The sequence below is a fragment of the Triturus cristatus genome, chromosome 7 (genome assembly GCF_964204655.1).
Source record: "Triturus cristatus chromosome 7, aTriCri1.1, whole genome shotgun sequence".
Classification (NCBI taxonomy): Eukaryota; Metazoa; Chordata; class Amphibia; order Caudata; family Salamandridae; genus Triturus; species Triturus cristatus.
The window spans coordinates 445,532,909-445,552,712 of record NC_140590.1 but is presented as its reverse complement, the minus strand read 5'-3'; the positions used below and the strand labels follow the sequence as shown (position 1 = coordinate 445,552,712).

Here is a 19,804-nt window from a genome sequence, read left to right as displayed (position 1 = left end):
CTTCACTGCAATCTGTGGATTGGCCATCTGCAGATTTATTGTTCATGCCAGGTATATACCGAACAACAAAGTTGAATTCCTGTAGACCTTCACTCCAGCGTTTAAGCCTGGGTGTGATGTTCTCATTATGCCTGCACGAAAAAACTTGCACCAAAGGACGATGATCCGTTCGGACCACAAAAGGAATTCCCCAAAGGTAAAACCTGAAATGTTGTACCGCCCAGAACACACTCAAGGCTTCCCTCTCAATACACGAATAGTTGGCCTCTGCATCCTTAAGAGCTCTAGAGGCAAAAGCAATCGCCCTATCCTCCCCATCCACAATCTGTGACAACACAGCCCCTAAACCTTTAAGACTGGCATCAGTTGTAAGTATAGTCTTCCGATTAACATCGAAATGTCCTAGGGTAGGCATTTTACCTATTCCAGTCTTTATACAATCAAAAGCTTTTTGGCAGTCATCAGACCAGGTAAACTGTGTCCCCTTTTTAAGCAGGACTCTGATTGGCTCAGCAACACTTGCAAACCCATGTATAAATTTGGAATAAAACTCAGCGAGTCCCAAAAACGACCTCACTTGGTCCTTATCCTGAGGAACAGGAGCTTTCACTACACTTTCTGCTAACTCCAACTTCGGTTGTATCCCCTTCCCAGAGATTACATGACCCAAGTATGTTACTGAACTTACACCTATACGACACTTTTGTCTCTTAACTGTGAGCCCAGCATCCCTCAGTTTCTCCAATACTGCGTAAAGGGTTGTACAATGTTCTCTCTCATCTTTTCCATATATCAAGATATCATCTTGAAAGAACATCACATTAAGTATTTTCCCTAATACCATCTTCATGACCCTCTGGAAGCATGCCGCAGCCGACGCCAACCCAAAGGGCATTCGCAAAAAACGGTAAGCTCCCATAGGTGTTACAAAAGATGTGAGGTGTCTTGAGTCTTTATGCAATACAACTTGATGGTAGGCCGAGGATAGATCCAACACACTAAATATTTTGGCCCCAGAAAGAACACTAAGAGACTCGGCTATATTGGGCAAGGGTTGGCGATCTACCCAAATCCATTCGTTCAGTCCTCTCAAGTCCACACACATTCGGACACTTGCCCCCCCATCCTTAGGGGCAAGAACAATGGGGGCAAGCCACTCTGAGGCTTCAATCTCCTCAATAACCCCTAAATTAAGCAATCTCTGTAACTCAGCTTTTAGTGGTTCAATCATCATGTTCGGCACCCTCCTTACCTTGTGCACACAAGGAATAGCTTTCTCTTTAAGGACAATGCGATGCTCAAACCCCTTCAGACAGCCCAGGTTATCTGAAAATACTTCGGGGAATTTCTCAAAGCATTCACAGCTTGAATCCCAAGAATCTACCAACATGACTTGATTTTCAGGATCCTTAGCACAAGGGTTGAGCATGATGCCAAGATCACGCTGATGCCACCCCTTTCAGCCACATAAACCTTGCCCATGGTACACCTGTCTTTAAATTGGATAGATGCTTGAACATAACCTAGGACATTGATCTTGGAACCCCCATAGCTGACAGGATTGATATCTGGCCTTGACAATGCTACATTGTCAAGACCTACACACTCATCCCACTGTTTGTTACCAATCATGGTAAAAGGCGATCCAGAATCAGCCAAAACAGAAAAATCAAACCCATCAACCATTATTTTACACTCCGGCATAGTTATGCTATCAGCATCTACTTTCCCATCATCAGCTCTAACACTCAAAAGAATGGTGCGCACTACTTCCACATTTTCCTGAGGGTTACGAGCTTTGTCAGAAGCTCTGCATCCTCTAGCATAATGCCCCTTAACACCACACTTGTTACACACCGCCTCTCTAGCAAAGCAATGTGGATAATTAGAGAAGTGTGAAAAACTTCCACATCTCATGCATTTAGGTTTAGTAACAGTAGATGTGGCTTTATCAGGAGGAGAACTACTACCTCCTCCAACAGAGTGACTGTCACGTTCTACCCTGCTTTGAGTGCTCTTCAAAGGAACGCGTACACGCGTGTCTTTCTCAACAGTCTTGCTACTACTAGGAGCAGAAATCTTTGCCAAACTGTTGCAAGTCTCGAAATTATCTTCTTCTTCTATGGCATGCACTTCATTAGGTTTCTGACTTTTTTCTTCCTTGTTTTTCCTAATTTCTTTAACCCACTTGGAAGTGTTCTCCATCCCCTCCACAATGGCTACAGCCTCAATCAAAGAGGGATTTTTCGATAGAAGTTTCTCCTGGACTCGAACACTGTTGGTGCACCTTACCAATTGGTCTCTTACTAGCGAATACGAAAGATCACCAAACTCACACGTGCGTGCGAGAGTTTTCAAAGCTGCCACATAGCTGCCTACACGTTCTACTGGACCCTGGATCCTAGTAAAAAATGTATGTCTCTCCAGAACCACGTTGATACGTGGACCGAAATACTTTTCCAACATAACCAGAGACATCTCATACACAACGCTAGGAGCACCATCACACTCTCCCACAGGAATGATGTCCATGCTGTCGTAAGTATTTCTTCCTTCTACGCCCAAGTTATGAAGAAGGATAGCTTGTTTCCTGACAGCCGAAAACTTCTCCCCACCAATGGCCACAATGTAGGAGTCAAAAAGGTTTTTCCACCTCTTCCAGGGCAGAATGGGATCGCCCTCTTCTGACAAAAAGGGCGGTGGCTGTGACATACTGGAAGACGATGCTAAAGCCATTTTTATTAAAGAGTAGGAACACTGGAACTAGTCAAAATAAATTGTTAAGGAAATAATATGCGTTTGTTCTCCACAAAATTCCATCAGGATCTGTCAAAACTCCATTATAAACTCCACATTCTTTGTTTACATGTTAACTGTCAATATACAACAGCTCGTTGTTGTTTTCCAGCAATATTTCACTGCACGCGTGCTTTTGCTAAAAGTTTTATTGATATAAACGCTTCGTTCGGGTCTCCGTTTGTGGCGTTGCCAGGGTAACACTCGACACTGAATGACCAATTACGTAGGAGGGTGTTGCCAGGTAACCCCAGATGCTACGAAGCTACGTGATGACGAGGCGCACAGGAGCGTGCGTACGAAGACGTGCGTTCCAGCCGACAGAATACAAGCCAGCACGCGAAGGCAGGCGCGTGGAGGATAACGGTACGTTTTTCCTTTTTAACGTGAAAAACCCAAAAATTGTCCAAATTCGATCAGCAAACTCACGGAAGGTGGTGTGCTCCTCCGCTCCTCCTCCACTCCAATTACAAGCCGTTCACGAGTCTCTGTCACTCCGGCTCCAACAGAACTCGATAATGAGACGTTAGGAATTCAGTCATTGCAGGGGAATTGGTGCTTCGCCGTGCTACCTGTCCCCAATCAGGCATTGTCTTCTCGTCGCCAGTGTAATGATAGTCAGGATCCGCTTAGAAGTAAAATGAGGGTTTATTAAGTGGTACAGCGAGATCCATAGAGCAGCACCAACCGTCTCAATCTTCCCTTCAATCCCTGGAATGAGTGATGCATCATACCATGCATCACACCATTCCATGACATAGAGAAGATTCCACATTACATCAACAATTCCATTAGTACCAATCATAACAGATTCCCTGGTACAAATGATGCCGTGTGCTCTCGGTAATATTGGCGTGCATCCACAGCAGGGACTACAGCAGCTACTACATCTACCACCATATCAGAGACTACAGTAGCAATGACAGCTATCACTGCAGCGGTGACCACAGCAGCAACATCTCCCACAATGGTCAGAACAAGAGCAATAACAGCTACTAATAGAGGAGGAAAAATAACAGCAACAACTATCTCAGAAGGGACTATGGTGAAGCAGCAACAGCAGCTGCAAGAAAGACACATACAACAGGAGCACCCACCAGTTGTAACTACAGCAGGAACAACAGGAACCACAGCTGCAACCACAGTATGGACCACAACTGCACAAACAGCTGCCAATAAAGCAGCCACAGTGGCTGGCACAACAGTGACTACCACAGCAGTTACAAAAGCTGCTCGAACAGCAAGAACGACTGCAATGATCGCAGCTGTAATGACAGCAGGGACTATAGTAATAACAATACCAAATAATAATGATAAAGCGATTTATAAAGTGCATGGCTGCTTCAGCAGAAGCGTCCCAGCGCTAACCAAGTTGAAGCTAACAGAGTGATAAGGGCTAACAGAGGGAGGCGGCACTTCCTAAAAAACAAGTTTTACTATTTTTGCCAAAGGAGAGCTCTGTCTTGGACTGTCGAAGATCTAAAGGAAGGGAGTTCCATAGCTTGGAGGCAAGAACTCTAAAGGAACTGTCCCCAGTGTGGGCTTCTTGAAAACGGGGACCTCTGCCAGGGAGGATCCTGCAGATCTCAGACTCCAAGAGGAAGATAAGGTTTGCTAAAGGGGTGATGATAGTTGCTCAAGCTTTGTTGAAGGCCCTGTAGAAATAACACAAGGCCTTGAAGGATACACGCTTCTCCACCAGAAGCCAATGCAGTGGCAGTTACCAAAGCTGCCACCACGACAACTACCATAGCTGTAGCCACAGCAGGGACCACATAATCAACCACAGCAGGGGCAAGTCCATTGCAGATGGGGGTACAGGCTCCACTTGGTACCCCATAGCAGTATCACTATTTCAGTCCATCAATTGTGGCTCCCTGTGCCACTATCGTCAGAGCTCGTATGTAAATCAGTTTCTAGTGTAATCTACCAGGACCGTTCCATCCCAAAGGTTTAACTTGTCACCTCCGAATAAACCACAAGCGATCTGAGGCCAATTTTGTTATAATGGGCTTCACCATTGAGGTACAACGTGACTATTGTGGCACAGAAAGCATGGCTTTATTGTCTGGGTATATCCTTTGCACTTAGGGCCTATGGAGATTTAAATAACAAACATTGGCAAAGACAAAATATTTTGCTTTAATGTGCTAATGTGCAAAAATGCAGACATGCACACACTATTTGTGCTTCATCGCAGTGCAACTCACTACCTCTTTCCATGTTTCCTATGTCTGTGCCTTGTCGTTTGCCCAAACTTGCTGTGCTATACAAGATGCTAACAGTGGAACAGCAGAATACTCTGTGTGGATTTGTGTATGCATGTGTTTGCATGAAGAGCACATGAAATCCAGACCTATTGGCTTTCCCAGTGCGTCATTACAATTAGACACAACTCAATATTTTGAAAACATATGCTGTAGGTTTCGCCTCATAAAACCAGAGGGCCAAGCGACCATAGTTGTGTATTACTTTGTGATGGTAATAGCATAATGCAAGGCTATTGGTGATGTGACAGGTACAATAACACTAAACCAGCCCGTCTGCTATGGTAATCTGAGAACTGGGCTTAAAAGGAAGAAGAAAAGAGTGTTTACGTGTCGTACAGTATGTATAATTTATCATCAATCTCCATCAGCAAAGCGAAGTACAACACCTTAGAGTGAGCTTCCGAAGATCAAATAATATATTATTCCTTTCAGGCAAACACAGTTCATTAATTCCGCGGAGTCAGCAGTTCTGGGGCCTGCACCCCGCATTAATAGCTGTCTCACTTCTGCAATGTGGCACCAAAAAGCGACAAGACGGATCCATTTAAATAACAAAAGATGGAACTGGTGCAGCTGCGGAGCAGCCTTTATGGAATACGTTTTACTTTATATGTCAAACCGACTAAGTTCATTTTCCCTTTGATCAATAGCGAGTGTTTAAATTCCTCGCCATACAAAGAACATATTGCAGCTTGGGGAGCCAGCACACGGGCTGAGCGCGATGTGGCGAATTTAAAGCATTATATCCAATGTCGCGGATTCCTTTAGTGCGGGCACAATGCCCCACCGGATGCTCACAATGCTCTTTCAGGCCAGCATCCCTCCGAATCAATGCTCCACCGCTGCTCTTTCAGGCCAGCATCCCTCCGGATCAATGCCCCACCGCTGCTCTTTCAGGCCAGCATCCCTCCGGATGAATGCCCCACCGCTGCTCTTTCAGGCCAGCATCCCTCTGGATCAATGCCCCACCGCTGCTCTTCCAGGCCAGCATCCCTCCGGATCAATGCCCCACCGCTGCCCTTCCAGGCCAGCATCCCTACGGATCAATGCCCCACCGCTGCTCTTTCAGGCCAGCATCCCTCCGCATCAATGCCTCACCGCTGCTCTTTCAGGCCAGCATCCCTCCGGATCAATGCCCCACCGCTGCTCTTTCAGGCCAGCATCCCTCCGGATCAATGCCCCACCGCTGCTCTTTCAGGCCAGCATCCCTCCAGATCAATGCCCCACCGCTGCTCTTTCAGGCCAGCATCCCTCTGGATCAATGCCCCACCGCTGCTCTTTCAGGCCAGCATCCCTCCGGATCAATGCCCCACCGCTGCTCTTTCAGGCCAGCATCCCTCCGGATCAATGCCCCACCGCTGCTCTTTCAGGCCAGCATCCCTCCAGATCAATGCCCCACCGCTGCTCTTTCAGGCCAGCATCCCTCCGGATCAATGCCCCACCGCTGCTCTTTCAGGCCAGCATCCCTCCGGATCAATGCCCCACCGCTGCCCTTCCAGGCCAGCATCCCTCCGGATCAATGCCCCACCGCTGCTCTTTCAGGCCAGCATCCCTCCGCATCAATGCCCCACCGCAGCTCTTTCAGGCCAGCATCCCTCCGGATCAATGCCCCACCGCTGCTCTTTCAGGCCAGCATCCCTCCGGATCAATGCCCCACCGCTGCTCTTTCAGGCCAGCATCCCTCCGGATCAATGCCCCACCGCTGCTCTTCCAGGCCAGCATCCCTTCGGATCAATGCCCCACCGCTGCTCTTCCAGGCCAGCATCCCTCCGGATCAATGCCCCACCGCTGCTCTTTCAGGCCAGCATCCCTCCGGATCAATGCCCCACCGCTGCTCTTTCAGGCCAGCATCCCTCCGGATCAATGCCCCGCCGCTGCTCTATCAGGCCAGCAACCCTCCAGGTCAATGCCCCACTGCTGCTCTTTCAGGCCAGCATGTCTCCGGATCAATGCCCCACCTCTGCTCTTTCAGGCCAGCATCCCTCCGCATCAATGCCCCACCGCTGCTCTTTCAGGCCAGCATCCCTCCGGATCAATGCCCCACCGCTGCTCTTTCAGGCCAGCATCCCTCCGCATCAATGCCCCACTGCTGCTCTTCCAGGCCAGCATCCCTCCGGATCAATGCCCCACCGCTGCCCTTCCAGGCCAGCATCCCTCCGGATCAATGCCCCACCGCTGCTCTTTCAGGCCAGCATCCCTCCGCATCAATGCCCCACCGCTGCTCTTTCAGGCCAGCATCCCTCCGGATCAATGCCCCACCGCTGCTCTTTCAGGCCAGCATCCCTCCGGATCAATGCCCCACCGCTGCTCTTTCAGGCCAGCATCCCTCCGGATCAATGCCCCACCGCTGTTCTTTCAGGCCAGCATCCCTCCGGATCAATGCCCCACCGCTGCTCTTTCAGGCCAGCATCCCTCCGGATCAATGCCCCACCGCTGCCCTTCCAGGCCAGCATCCCTCCGGATCAATGCCCCACCGCTGCTCTTTCAGGCCAGCATCCCTCCGCATCAATGCCCCACCGCTGCTCTTTCAGGCCAGCATCCCTCCGGATCAATGCCCCACCGCTGCTCTTTCAGGCCAGCATCCCTCCGGATCAATGCCCCACCGCTGCTCTTTCAGGCCAGCATCCCTCCGGATCAATGCCCCACCGCTGCTCTTCCAGGCCAGCATCCCTCCGGATCAATGCCCCACCGCTGCTCTTCCAGGCCAGCATCCCTCCGGATCACTGCCCCACCGCTGCTCTTTCAGGCCAGCATCCCTCCGGATCAATGCCCCACCGCTGCTCTTTCAGGCCAGCATCCCTCCGGATCAATGCCCCGCCACTGCTCTTTCAGGCCAGCAACCCTCCAGGTCAATGCCCCACCGCTGCTCTTTCAGGCCAGCATGTCTCCGGATCAATGCCCCACCTCTGCTCTTTCAGGCCAGCATCCCTCCGCATCAATGCCCCACCGCTGCTCTTTCAGGCCAGCATCCCTCCGGATCAATGCCCCACCGCTGCTCTTTCAGGCCAGCATCCCTCCGCATCAATGCCCCACCGCTGCTCTTCCAGGCCAGCATCCCTCCGGATCAATGCCCCACCGCTGCTCTTTCAGGCCAGCATCCCTCCGGATCAATGCCCCACCGCTGCTCTTTCAGGCCAGCATCCCTCCGGATCAATGCCCCACCGCTGCTCTTTCAGGCCAGCATCCCTCCGGATCAATGCCCCACCGCTGCTCTTTCAGGCCAGCATCCCTCCGGATCAATGCCCCACCGCTGCCCTTCCAGGCCAGCATCCCTCCGGATCAATGCCCCACCGCTGCTCTTTCAGGCCAGCATCCCTCCGCATCAATGCCCCAACGCTGCTCTTTCAGGCCAGCATCCCTCCGGATCAATGCCCCACCGCTGCTCTTTCAGGCCAGCATCCCTCCGGATCAATGCCCCACCGCTGCTCTTTCAGGCCAGCATCCCTCCGGATCAATGCCCCACCGCTGCTCTTTCAGTCCAGCATCCCTCCGGATCAATGACGCCCCCGAAGGGGGCGCGCCTGGGCAGCCAGAGAGGCACTGGCTGTGGATCTCGAGAGGTCTTTGTGCTGCACACACTGAGAATCCAAATGCCTCCGGATAAGGGCCTGCAAATGCAAATTACTTGACAGTAGCCCCAGTAGCCAACAGGAATGTTTCTGAAAACTGTCCTTCCACGGCTTCCTAATCCTAATACATGTTTTTACAGCGCTCCCACCAAAGAAGGTATCCAAGCGCTGAAGCGACCAGCAATCATGCTCAACAATGGGTAGAATTTTAAAACCCTTTTTAAAGGCAGACGTTGTTTGGTAAATTTCGATTTAGCTGATAAATCCTTGCAGAGACCACATGCTAGGCGGGGCTCAATCCCTCCTCTTTATGGTTTGGCTTGACAGTGCAGGTGTTGTCAGATATTTATATGAGAATCATTAGACGGGAGCTTTGACTCAGCCCACATGTTAGGAGCCAGGAGTACATGCTAGGCGGGGCTCAATCCCTCCTCTTTATGGTTTGACTTGACTGCGCAAGTGTTGCCAGGCAATTGTATGAGCATCATTAGAGAGGAGCTTTGACTCAGCCCACGTTAGGATACATGCTAGGCGGGGCTCAATCCCACCTTTTTATGGTTTGGCCTGATAGAGGAAGTGATGCCAGACAATTATATAAGCATCATTAGAGGGGAGCTTTGACTCAGCCCACATGTTAGGAGCCAGGAGTACATGCTAGGCGGGGCTCAATCCGTCCTCTTTATGGTTTGGCCTGACAGCGCAGGTGTTGCCATACAATTATATAAGCATCATTAGAGAGGAGCTTTGACTGAGCCCAGGGTAGAAGCCAGGAGCACATGCTAGGCGGGGCTCAATCCCTCCTCTTTATGGTTTGACTTGACTGCGCAAGTGTTGCCAGACAATTGTATGAGCATCATGAATGAATGAATGAATGAATTTTGGGACTTCTATAGCGCATGGCTGCCCGGAAGCGTCCCAGCGCTGAGATTGCAGACAAACACCTGAGGGTAGAAGCAGACGGGGAGAGGGGAGAGGTTATTGCGGAAAGAGGTGGGTTTTGAGAAGTTTTCGGAATCTCATGTGATTAGGCTCAGACCGGAGTTGGATTGGAAGAGAATTCCAGAGGGTTGCGGCGATCACCGAAAAACGGCGTCCACCGGTTCGAGCTCTTTTAATTCGTTGGACCTTTGCCAAGTTGCCCTGCGCTGATCGTAAGGGTCTGTTAGGTAAGTATGGGCAGATCATAGATTTCAACATTGGGGGTCCTTGATTTTGCATGGCTCTGTGGGTGGTACATAAGGTTTTTAATTTGACCCTTTCTCGGATCGGCAGCCAGTGCAATGCCTTTAGGGCAGGTTTGGCTGAAACTCTGCGGGATGTTCCCGTGAGTATCCTTGCAGCGGCATTTTGTGTTCGCTGCAGGACATTGAGCGTAGCTTCAGGGGCGGCCAAAAAAAGGGCATTGCAGTAGTCTAATCTTGACAGTATTAGACCTTGCATGAGCATTTTTTGTGAGGTTGTGGGGAGTAGTGGAAGAATCTTCCTAGTTGATCGAAGTAGACCAACACAGGTGCCGGCTGTTTTTTTTGCCTGTGTTGTCATGGAGAGATTCTGTTCCAGCCAGAACCCTAGACTTTTAATTTCAGTCTTGGGCTGGGGGAGGGGTCCTAGGCATGAAGGCCACATCGCAATGGGGAGAGATGGTAGTTGTTGTCCCAGGAGCATAAGCTCGGTCTTTGAGCCGTTGAGCTTAAGCCTTGAATTGGACATCCAAACGTATATGCCTTCTAGGCAGTCATGGAGGTTTTTGATTTTTTCTTCTTCAAGTGAGAATGATACGATCATTTGGGTGTCGTCAGCATAGGTGACGGCTTTTATCCCAAATGGGGTGACCACATTCTCCAGGGGGGCCATATATGTGTTAAAGAGTGTAGGGCTCAGTGAAGAGCCCTGTGGAACCCCGCACTGGAGGGAAAGAATATCTGATCGAACGTTCCCTTCACAAACCTGGAAGGTACGGTTTTCTAGGAAAGATGAGAGCCAACAGAGTGCAGTGCCTCTCACTCCTAGCTCAGATAGTCGTTGGATAAGGATCTTGTGGTCCACCGTATCAAATGCAGCGCTTAGATCCAGGAGGAGCAGTAAAACCGATCCCCCTGAATCCAAGATGCATCTGGCCTCCTCTACCACTTTCAGGAGGGCTGTCTCGGTCCCCTGGCCTGGACGGAAGCCTGTTTGTGAGGGTCGAAGGAGATTATTGGATTCGAGGAAGGCTGACAATTGCTGGTTGACTGCCTTCTCTGCGATCTTACTCATGCCAGGCAAGAGGGAGATCGGTCAGAGGATGGATAGATCTGAGGGGTCGTGGCCTGGTTTTTTCTGTAATGCCTTGACCATGGCATGCTTCCAGCTGGGGGGGACCACTCCTTGGCGCAGCGATGTGTTAATAAGGTTGGAGGCCAGGTGAGAGATGGTAGGTCCAACTTGTTTTAGGATTCGAATGGGAGCAGGGTCGTTGGGGGAACCACTTTTCAGGTCTGAGAGAGCTTTCAAGAAGTACTCATTGGACAGTTGATTGAAGCTGTCCAAGGTTGGTCTCGGGGTGGGGGGAGGGGGGGCAATAAGGGGGTTGTTGTCTGCTTTGGGCGGAAGTGATTGCAGAATGTTAATGATCTTGTTCTGGAAAAAGCCCGCTATTTGGTTGCATCTGGCAACTGAGGGTTGTTGAAAAGAGGGGGGGGTTGGGTATTTTGAGAAGTTCTTTGACTATTTTGTAAGTCTCTCGGGATGAGCTGGATGCAGTTTTAATTTTTTTGTCAAAGAAGGAGATTTGGGCTGATTTTCGCGCTGCTTTGTAGGTCCTCATTGCTGTTTTATACTCTTCCTTGATAAGGGGGTCCCACTTTTTCCTCCACTTTCTCTCATGGATTTTGCAGATTTTTTGAAGGTTCCTGAGTTCTTGTGAGTACCATGGAGATTTAAAGGAGTTATTTTTCTTATTTAGATCTTGTTTAGGGGCGATTATATCCAGAGTGGAAGTGACCCAACTGGTGAAGTTCTCGTCTGCTTTTACCGGGTCGGGGAGTGGCTGAGGAGCGGAGCGGATTAGCTCCTGTGTCCAGCGCTCAAATGATAGTCTAGACCATATTCTATCGTGTACTCTGGGGATTGGTGTTTGGGCCATTTTTACTGGAGTTTGCCAGGTGAATGGGATGAGAAAGTGATCAGTCCAAGGGAGAGAGATCACAGGTTGAACCTCAGTTTTTGGCAGGTTAGTGAAGAGAGGGTCCAAAAGATGGCCTTTTGTGTGAGTGGCTTCTGAATTAATTAAATGAAGATCAAGTGCTTTTAGTTCTGAGGTGATGTCCCCAGCATTTTTGTCTGTTTTGTCCTCAAAATGTAAGTTTAAGTCACCGAGTATGATGAAGTTAGGGGTCGAGGTGCAGGAGGAAATGGTGTTCTCTAGTAGTGAGCTAACAAAATTTCCTAGGCTGCCGGGTGGACGGTATATTAGAGTGCCCGTAAGGGATTTATTAGGAGTTATCTGAATGGAAAAGTGGGTGCTTTCGCAGTCCTCGATACCTCCTTCTTGTAGCCTGCATACAAAGGAATTTTTGTAGATAATCGCTAGTCCACCTCCTTTTCCCTCCCTTCTGTTCTGATATTGTATAAGGTGGTCCTGGGGTAGCATGTTGACAATGTCCGCTTCGGAGTGGGACGTTAGCCAGGTTTCCGTGAGAAAAATAATATCCAATTTTAAGTCTTGGATCAGTATTTTGATCTCTATGGCGTGTTTAGGGGCTGATCTGCAGTTCAGCAGGGCTAGGCTAATACCATTGGAGGACTTGTTGATGGATTTCCCTGCAGGCTCCTCTTGGGGCTTGGGAGCAAGTTGGGATCCTGGGGAAGGAGCTGTCGTACAGAATTGCAGGAGGTAGTCACGTGAGTGTCTGACCCGAGGATTATGTGAAACGGGCATAGTGGATAGCCCTATGCCCGGCCTGGCCCGGACGGGCCCAGACGGGCTTGCCTCAGACGCGCCTCCGGCGCGCCATCGGCGCGCCCGCCCGCTGCGCCCGCCCGCTGCGCAGACGGGGAGGAGGCTCCATTTTATAGTGGATTGGGCCCTAATCGCTCAGCCACTAGAGCGCTGTCCAGGCCCCAATTCAAGATGGCGCCGTGGATTCCTTGCCCCGAGGGGATTGTTAGTTAGACCGGGTGCCTCGAGATAGCTTTGTGCCTTTTAATTCTTAGGTACAGTAAAAGCGGCTTACAAGCGGTCGTTTGGGAGATTTTTGACAGGTGAATTCCACAAGGTAACACAGCTCACAAAAGTACACAGTAAAAGCGGTAATAACAACAATTTAAAAGCGCTAGTGCTGGTATAAAGTGCAGTGCGTTTAAAAAATAGAGATAACAATTATTCTGTTTATCTAGCAGTAAAACCTCCCGGCTTCCGCCTCAGGAGTATGTAGCAATCATTAGAGAGGAGCTTTGACTGAGCCCACATGTCAGGAGCCAGGAGTACATGGTAGGCGGGGCTCAATCCCTCCTCTTTATGGTTTGGCCTGACAGCGGAAGTGATGCCAGACAATTATATGAGCATCATTAGAGAGGAGCTTTGACTGAAGCCCACGTTAGGAGCCAGGAGTACATGGTAGGCGGGGCTCAATCCTCCTATTTGAGCTAGGAATTTAGCCCGGTGCTCCCGGGATACTCTGCACTCGATGATTGTAAAAATGAGGAGAAAATGGACCAGGATCAGTTATTTGTCAGCCTCTGTAACCTGCCACTAGAACAAATGTTTGCTTTTTGTTCGAATAACCAGGCACCACCTGAAATTCAATACATTTATGAAAACCACCCTGACTGATTTGTAAATAAAGGACCACCTGGGATTCCATCAATTTATGAAAGCCTTAGTAAATAATTGTAAATTCAATGCTTTGGATTTTACAAGACTTCACAACATTGCGCAGTATAACAAATATCCTTCCACAGAACACAGCAAATGTGACATTGTTCCACTTCAATGAATTGCTTGTACGAACCAAAATATAATGATCTTAACGACTGGGTGGCCCTTCAAGATAGAATAGAAGCAACTAAGTGTGCATTTATTCACCAAACTCAAAGGGGTCGGTTATCAAACGCATGAGCACCGGAAGTAGTGCTACACAAAGTACTTCTGTACCTACTTTTATATGGCTCTGTGGATGGGCCCTGAAATGTCGAAATCTTTAAAAGTAAAAGTGCACAGAGGGCACAGTTCTTTCTATTTGTACAAAATGTATATGCATATTCCTATTTAAGAGTATGTACAATGTTACTATAGGGATCGTACTCCATACTGCCCTTGTGCATAGGCCCCCAAGTTTTGAAACAGCGAAGTGCTTGGTGTGATGTCATTGGAAAGGCCAGCGACAAAGAACTCAAAGGTTTTTTCAGAAACAACTTGTGCAACTAAGTCTAATATTATCTGCATGTACCCAAGTAGTCTGTATTTTCAAAAGTATGGGTTGCAGGTATTTGTAAAATAAAGTTTAGGCATGATTAGGCACACCAAGTAGCACTACTATAGGTGCAGTGGTCTGTAGTGAAATGTATATTACCTGACATGCTGGTGCCTCTGACAGGTAGGGCTGGGTCAGAGACATGTTCTCCTTTTTGCCATAAGAAGTCTGTATATCCATAAGTGTTAACTCATTCACAATTTGTTTTTTCTTGGCTACCCTTTGTCGTGAGTGCATGCGCACACTTGTAAAGTGCACAGTAAAAGCCCTACCTTTCACCTCTTTTTTAAGATATTGTAACAACAACATTTTTGTTGCATTTACTTTGAAGATTCCTTACCTGCCCAGCTACACCCTGCCTGCACCCTTTAATCTGGGGCAGATAAAGATTTCCTATTTTTCTAAACTGGTGTAGTGTCCATTTGAAGTGTTTTCACTGTATTACTCTATGTGTGCACAAATGTTTTACACAGCCTCTAAGATGAGCCTGCCTGCTCGTGCCGTATTATGGATGTGAGTGCATAGGCAAAAAGTCCATCAGGAGATGCACTGACTGCGCACATTAAAGAGGTGGCACACTGAAAATGTGCCCGCGAGGGTGCCCCTCTGAAATGGAGCATCTCTGTCCTTCCCTGAGAGATGCAGGCTGTTGCCTCCTGCACAGTGAAATGCAAAAAAACAATTCATGAACAGAATGCCGAACAATGTCATACATTCACCCCAGTACAGAGATCTGGGCCGAAATCCATCGTTTTTTGCTCCACATGCCATTCCTCTTCCATCAATTGTGTGTCTTTTGCATTCTCGCCCTGAGTGCGCCCGGTATGCCAAGAAGTGGGTCCCGGCTTCACTGTGCCACTGGATTCAAGCTATCCTGGCTGATGAGGGGTGAAACCCTTAAACCGGTCCTAGTGGGCTTGTTTCCGATCCAGGAAGGACCTGGCTTGGCAGTTCGGGCTGGACTGTTCCCATGAGGCACAGGGTCAAGACTGATTTGCATATGGCCAGGTCTAAACTGGGGTGGCATGGTGAGCAAAAGAATGATGGATTTACCCCAGATCTCTTGACTGGGGTTGGGGGGGTGAATGTTTTGATTTGTTCAGCATTCCGTCCATCAATTGTGTGTCTTTTGCTTTCCTGCACAGTGAAAGGCAGACCGGATGCTTCAAACCACTGCTCTGTCTTTCACTAATGTGCTCGCCCCAGGGCAGGCGAGGGTTCACAGCTGCCCCCAGGGTAGTGCATTGATTGCAGTAGGATGCACAGTCTCTGTTTGAGCCCAGCACATCTGCTCAAAGATGTGCCATGGCACAAACAAGAACAATGTCTCCATTACATAACACGGTCCCAGATGTTCATTAAATCAAACATGGAAGAAAATAACTCAACATTGTGCATTACTTTGAGGGGCTGTTCCTTTTCCTCCACTTTGCTCATTCAGATGATCGCTAAGAGTCGTACAATGGAAAAACATGACTAATAAGCAAAGTGCTGCCAGAAATAGATGGACAATGAGTCGGCACTCAGGAAAACAGAGCAGACTTACTTTGTGTAATGCACACCGGAGCAGGGAAGATTTGTATCACCCATGAGACCCACACTGGCAATGCTAAAGGAGCCCTACGCTCGAGTAACATTCAATAGCAGACTTTAGACACTGGTAGAAGCTCGATTTGTCATACTGGCAGATTCTTTTTAAAGAGAAGAGCTGCACATTAAAGGCGTCTCAACCCTCTCTGACAGATGGTATATGAAACATGTCTCATTGAAGATTAGAAGGCGCAGAAAATCGCCCAACAAAGGCACAATGAACAATTTCCAAAGATTACCTTTGCTAGACGTAATTGTTAAATACATGTTAGTGCATCCAGTAGTGAAAGATGAACAGAAACCATATCTGTGCACTTTGCATGTTCACCATAAAGAGAGAGACTTAAATTTGCATCTCAAAAAAAGTTAAATGATGTGTTGATAGAAAGCAGTGAATCTCCTCATGATATTGCAAAAATATTGAGTCAATCAATCAATCAATCAATCAGAGTACTTGTAAAGCGCGCTACTTACCCGTGAGGGTCCCAAGGCGCTGAGGGGATGGGGGGTGCTGCTACTGCTCGAAGAGCCAGGTCTTGAGGAGTCTTCTGAAGGTCAGTAGGTCTTGGGTCTGCCGTAGGTGGGTGGGGAGGGTGTTCCAGATCTTGGCGGCGAGGTAGGAGAAGGATCTGCCGCCGGAGGTCGTTCGTTGGATGCGGGGGACAGCGGCGAGATCGAGGCTGGCGGAGCTGAGTCTGCTGTTCAGATACGCTGGTCCGGTGTCGTGGAGTGCTTTGTGAGCGTGGGTGAGTAGCTTGAAGGTGATCCTCTTGTCGACGGGGAGCCAGTGTAGGTCTCTCAGGTGGGGGGTGATGTGGCTGTGGTGGGGGACGTTGACGATCAGTCGGGCGAAGGCGTTTTGGATGCATTGTAGTCGTCATAGGTGTTTGGCTGGGATTCCTGCGTAGAGTGCGTTGCCGTACTCCAGTCTGCTGCTGACAAGGACCGTTCTTCTTGTTTGGGTCGGGATCCACTTGTACATCCTGCGGAGCATGCGGAGGGTGTAGTAGCTCAGGATGATATACCAAAACCTCAAGCAAAGTTCTGGAGATTGGACTAGGGCCCATGTGTACATGAGGCCTTCAGAAATCGATTCAAATCCTGCTGTGAGAAGAAGAGAGCAGTCTAGAGACAGGCTGTCCTTTTGAACTGAAATGTTGCGAGCAAAAAAAAACGAAAACAAACTGTTCTTAGGAGGGGAGGTGTGGAATATGTGTGGACGATATGAGGGGAGCTAAGAGTTAGCTAAAAACATTTGGGAAGAGAGATGAAGGGAACAAAAAAGGCTTTGAAAACGGTGGTGGAGGGGAAAGATGTAATTCGGGGGCCAGAGAAGAAGACAAGAATTTACAAAAGGAGAGGGAGGGAGCAGTTGCGGCTCCTCTGCTATGGCAGAGGAGCGTTGCTCCACTGCTTTCTCGCAGTGCGAGAAGCAAATACATAAAATGGTAATAACTTTTAGGTATTACCATTGTATGTTTCCTTTGTGGGTGGGCAGGGCTGCTCTGCTAACTGGGCAGGGGAGGAGTGGCCCACTCCTAAGTGCGCAATGACTGTTTGGTCGGCCCTCTCGGGCCACCCAATCCAGTCATGCTTACTTTCCCCTTCTCCATGCAGGCTGGATTACAGCCTGCATGGGGAACATGCCCACTACTCCAACCCATAGCTGAGCGCCCTCTCACGGTGCTGAGATCAATCACAACACCGCATTGCAGCGTTGTGATTGGCCTTGGGGAGAGAGCCTGGCTGCCTGCTTCCTGTTCGTGGGGTCGGAGACAGGAGAGCTGGAGCGAAGAAAACGCGGGACCAGGACTCAAGGTAAGTTATTATTATTTTTTTTATGCTCCCGAGCGAACGACCCCCTGCCCGGCCAAACCTCTTACCCCATCTCCCGCACCCGCCCTCCCACCCACGAGACATGCCGGACACAACTGAGAGACAGAAACAAAAATAAATTAGTTGATGGCAGTGAATCAAATGGATTATAAGGAATAAATAACCCAAACAGCATGTAAAAAGTCACGTTAGTGTTTACAAAGGCATTCTGTCTCCATGTGAGCAAAGATCTGGGAACTACAACAAGTGTTACTTTATCACACGTATTACAGTTTATAGCAAGGAAATTGAATAGTATGGCAATAAAACTATGCACATTGACTTAGTGGTCACGTTTAGCAAAAAAGGCTTTTGCCACAGTATTATAGCTGTTTTTGACGAATACTCACCAATCGATTTGCAAGAGAGATGGTGCGTTCAGTTGCTTCGGCTTCTTGTTGACACTTCAGTTTATCAGCTGTAGCCTTCTCAAATTTAGCAGTCAGCTTTGCCAGGTTTTCATTTAGGAGCTGTTTTAAGAAAAACCACAAATATTCCATGCATCGTGAATCCATGCACACCGCTTTAGCAGAAAAGATTAAGGGTGCCCACAGGAGGATGCACCTCTGAATGGTACTAAAAAACAAAAGATAATGTTTATACCTCTTACCTTGATGTTAAAGAGTGAATGCGAATTATGCGACTTGTTTAGCCACAAAGGGAGGACCGTTTATTTGAAAAAGCATATTTTTGCCGAAAATAAAACATAAACATTTGCTCTTTAAAAGGCACATACAATGTTTACCTTGCAGCCTTTGTCATGATAGGAGTTGCATATCCTACAAACACTGTATATAAAGTGAAAGAGAGAGGCCATTCCCTAAGGACAGACTTCAGACTGTACCTTCATCGATGAAGTGTTTTTCTTGTTATAAAGTAGAAAGAGTGATTAGTTGAAAGCACAGTGCAGGCTGAAGAGTAGAGCCCCAGGTATCTTCCAATGCAGGCAGATCTCTGGTCGTCTAGAGTTAAAAATGCTAGAATGCACTACACCCTGGTCTGTGGGAAGAAGCTAACCAATTCTGCTTCAGAAAACCTCTGAAGATGGAACTGTTCAGACTGGTGCTCTGCTGAACCCCAGCAATGGAAAGGGCGCCATACCTTTGGGTCTGTGAATTATTTACCAGTTATCTTCATTACTCTAATTCTGCCTTCCTAATTTCAGCACTTAAGTAACTAAATCATAGACATGCCTCCTTGATCTGGCACCCCTTTTCATGCTTGGTATATAACCCTGTATTTTTGACCTGGCTACTTCAGTTACTATAAAGGATACCTGCCTCCCAGCATAATTTCTGTTTCTTTTGGGGTTTTTTACCAATCTCACAACCTGATTGCTAACTAAGGGCCAGCGGGTTGGACAGCAGGATCATGAATACAGGGGCAAGGAAGGGAGAATCGGAGTACAGAGGATTACCAATATATAAGCCAGACATTATTTCCTCAATTCATGCAATATCCCATTCCATAAGTAAGGATGCACCAAAGAGACTTTGTTGAGATCCATGATACCGGAAAAGACAAACCAAATATCAGAGGTAATGTAACACCCACATTTCTAATGAAAAATTCCCCTTAACCAGATGCAACAATCAAGGCAAAAACCAGGCAAAAAAAAATGCAGCCAAAAAACAGTACAATCCACTGAGCCACACCACACCAAGTCTACCAAGGTAAATGAGGGAAAATACATGAAGCCAGGTAACAGTTCTGCATATGTCAACAATGAGGCTCCTTCCATTCTACAAAGCCAGCTGCGGCCCGTGCAGGTAAGAGAGGTGGAGCCGGGTTGAGGATTGGGGATTCAACAGACGACCACAAGGGAAAATTAAATAATTAATTAATTTTCCCTCGTCATCGACTGTCGAAATCCCCCCCACCCCCACCTGGCCCAACCGCTCTTACTTGCAAGGGCCGCGGCTGTACAAAGCGGGAAACCAAACCACAAGTGTAACCGTTGTAAACTGAACAAAAAATCTTCAAATTCAATTAGAGAAATCAATGTAAAAATGACAGATTTCACTCCCAGCAATAAGAATTTACCCCACGCTTAGTTGTATCTAAGTTTAAAAAAAATCTACTATAATAGGTATGTGCAGAGAAAATAGGTCCGAACTGTCCATACCACCTCAGGCAGATTATCAAAATGTGAGAATAATTTAGGAAAACAGGAAGGCAAAGTCATGTCCTGATCTCACTTAAAAGCGGATTTGATTTTTGAAAAATACAGACTCACTACTTCGAAAAACTC

General features: G+C 48.1%; 1 protein-coding gene across 1 annotated transcript in view; it reads right to left on the bottom strand.

The window, feature by feature from the left end:
- The window catches only part of DNAH9 (dynein axonemal heavy chain 9), a 1,479,259-nt gene that overhangs the window by 630,485 nt on the left and 828,970 nt on the right, over window positions 1–19,804 (bottom strand). The window contains exon 51 of the mRNA XM_085616775.1: window positions 17,904–18,023. Coding sequence (XP_085472901.1) covers window positions 17,904–18,023 — 120 coding nt within the window. The remainder of the gene's footprint in view (window positions 1–17,903; window positions 18,024–19,804) is intronic.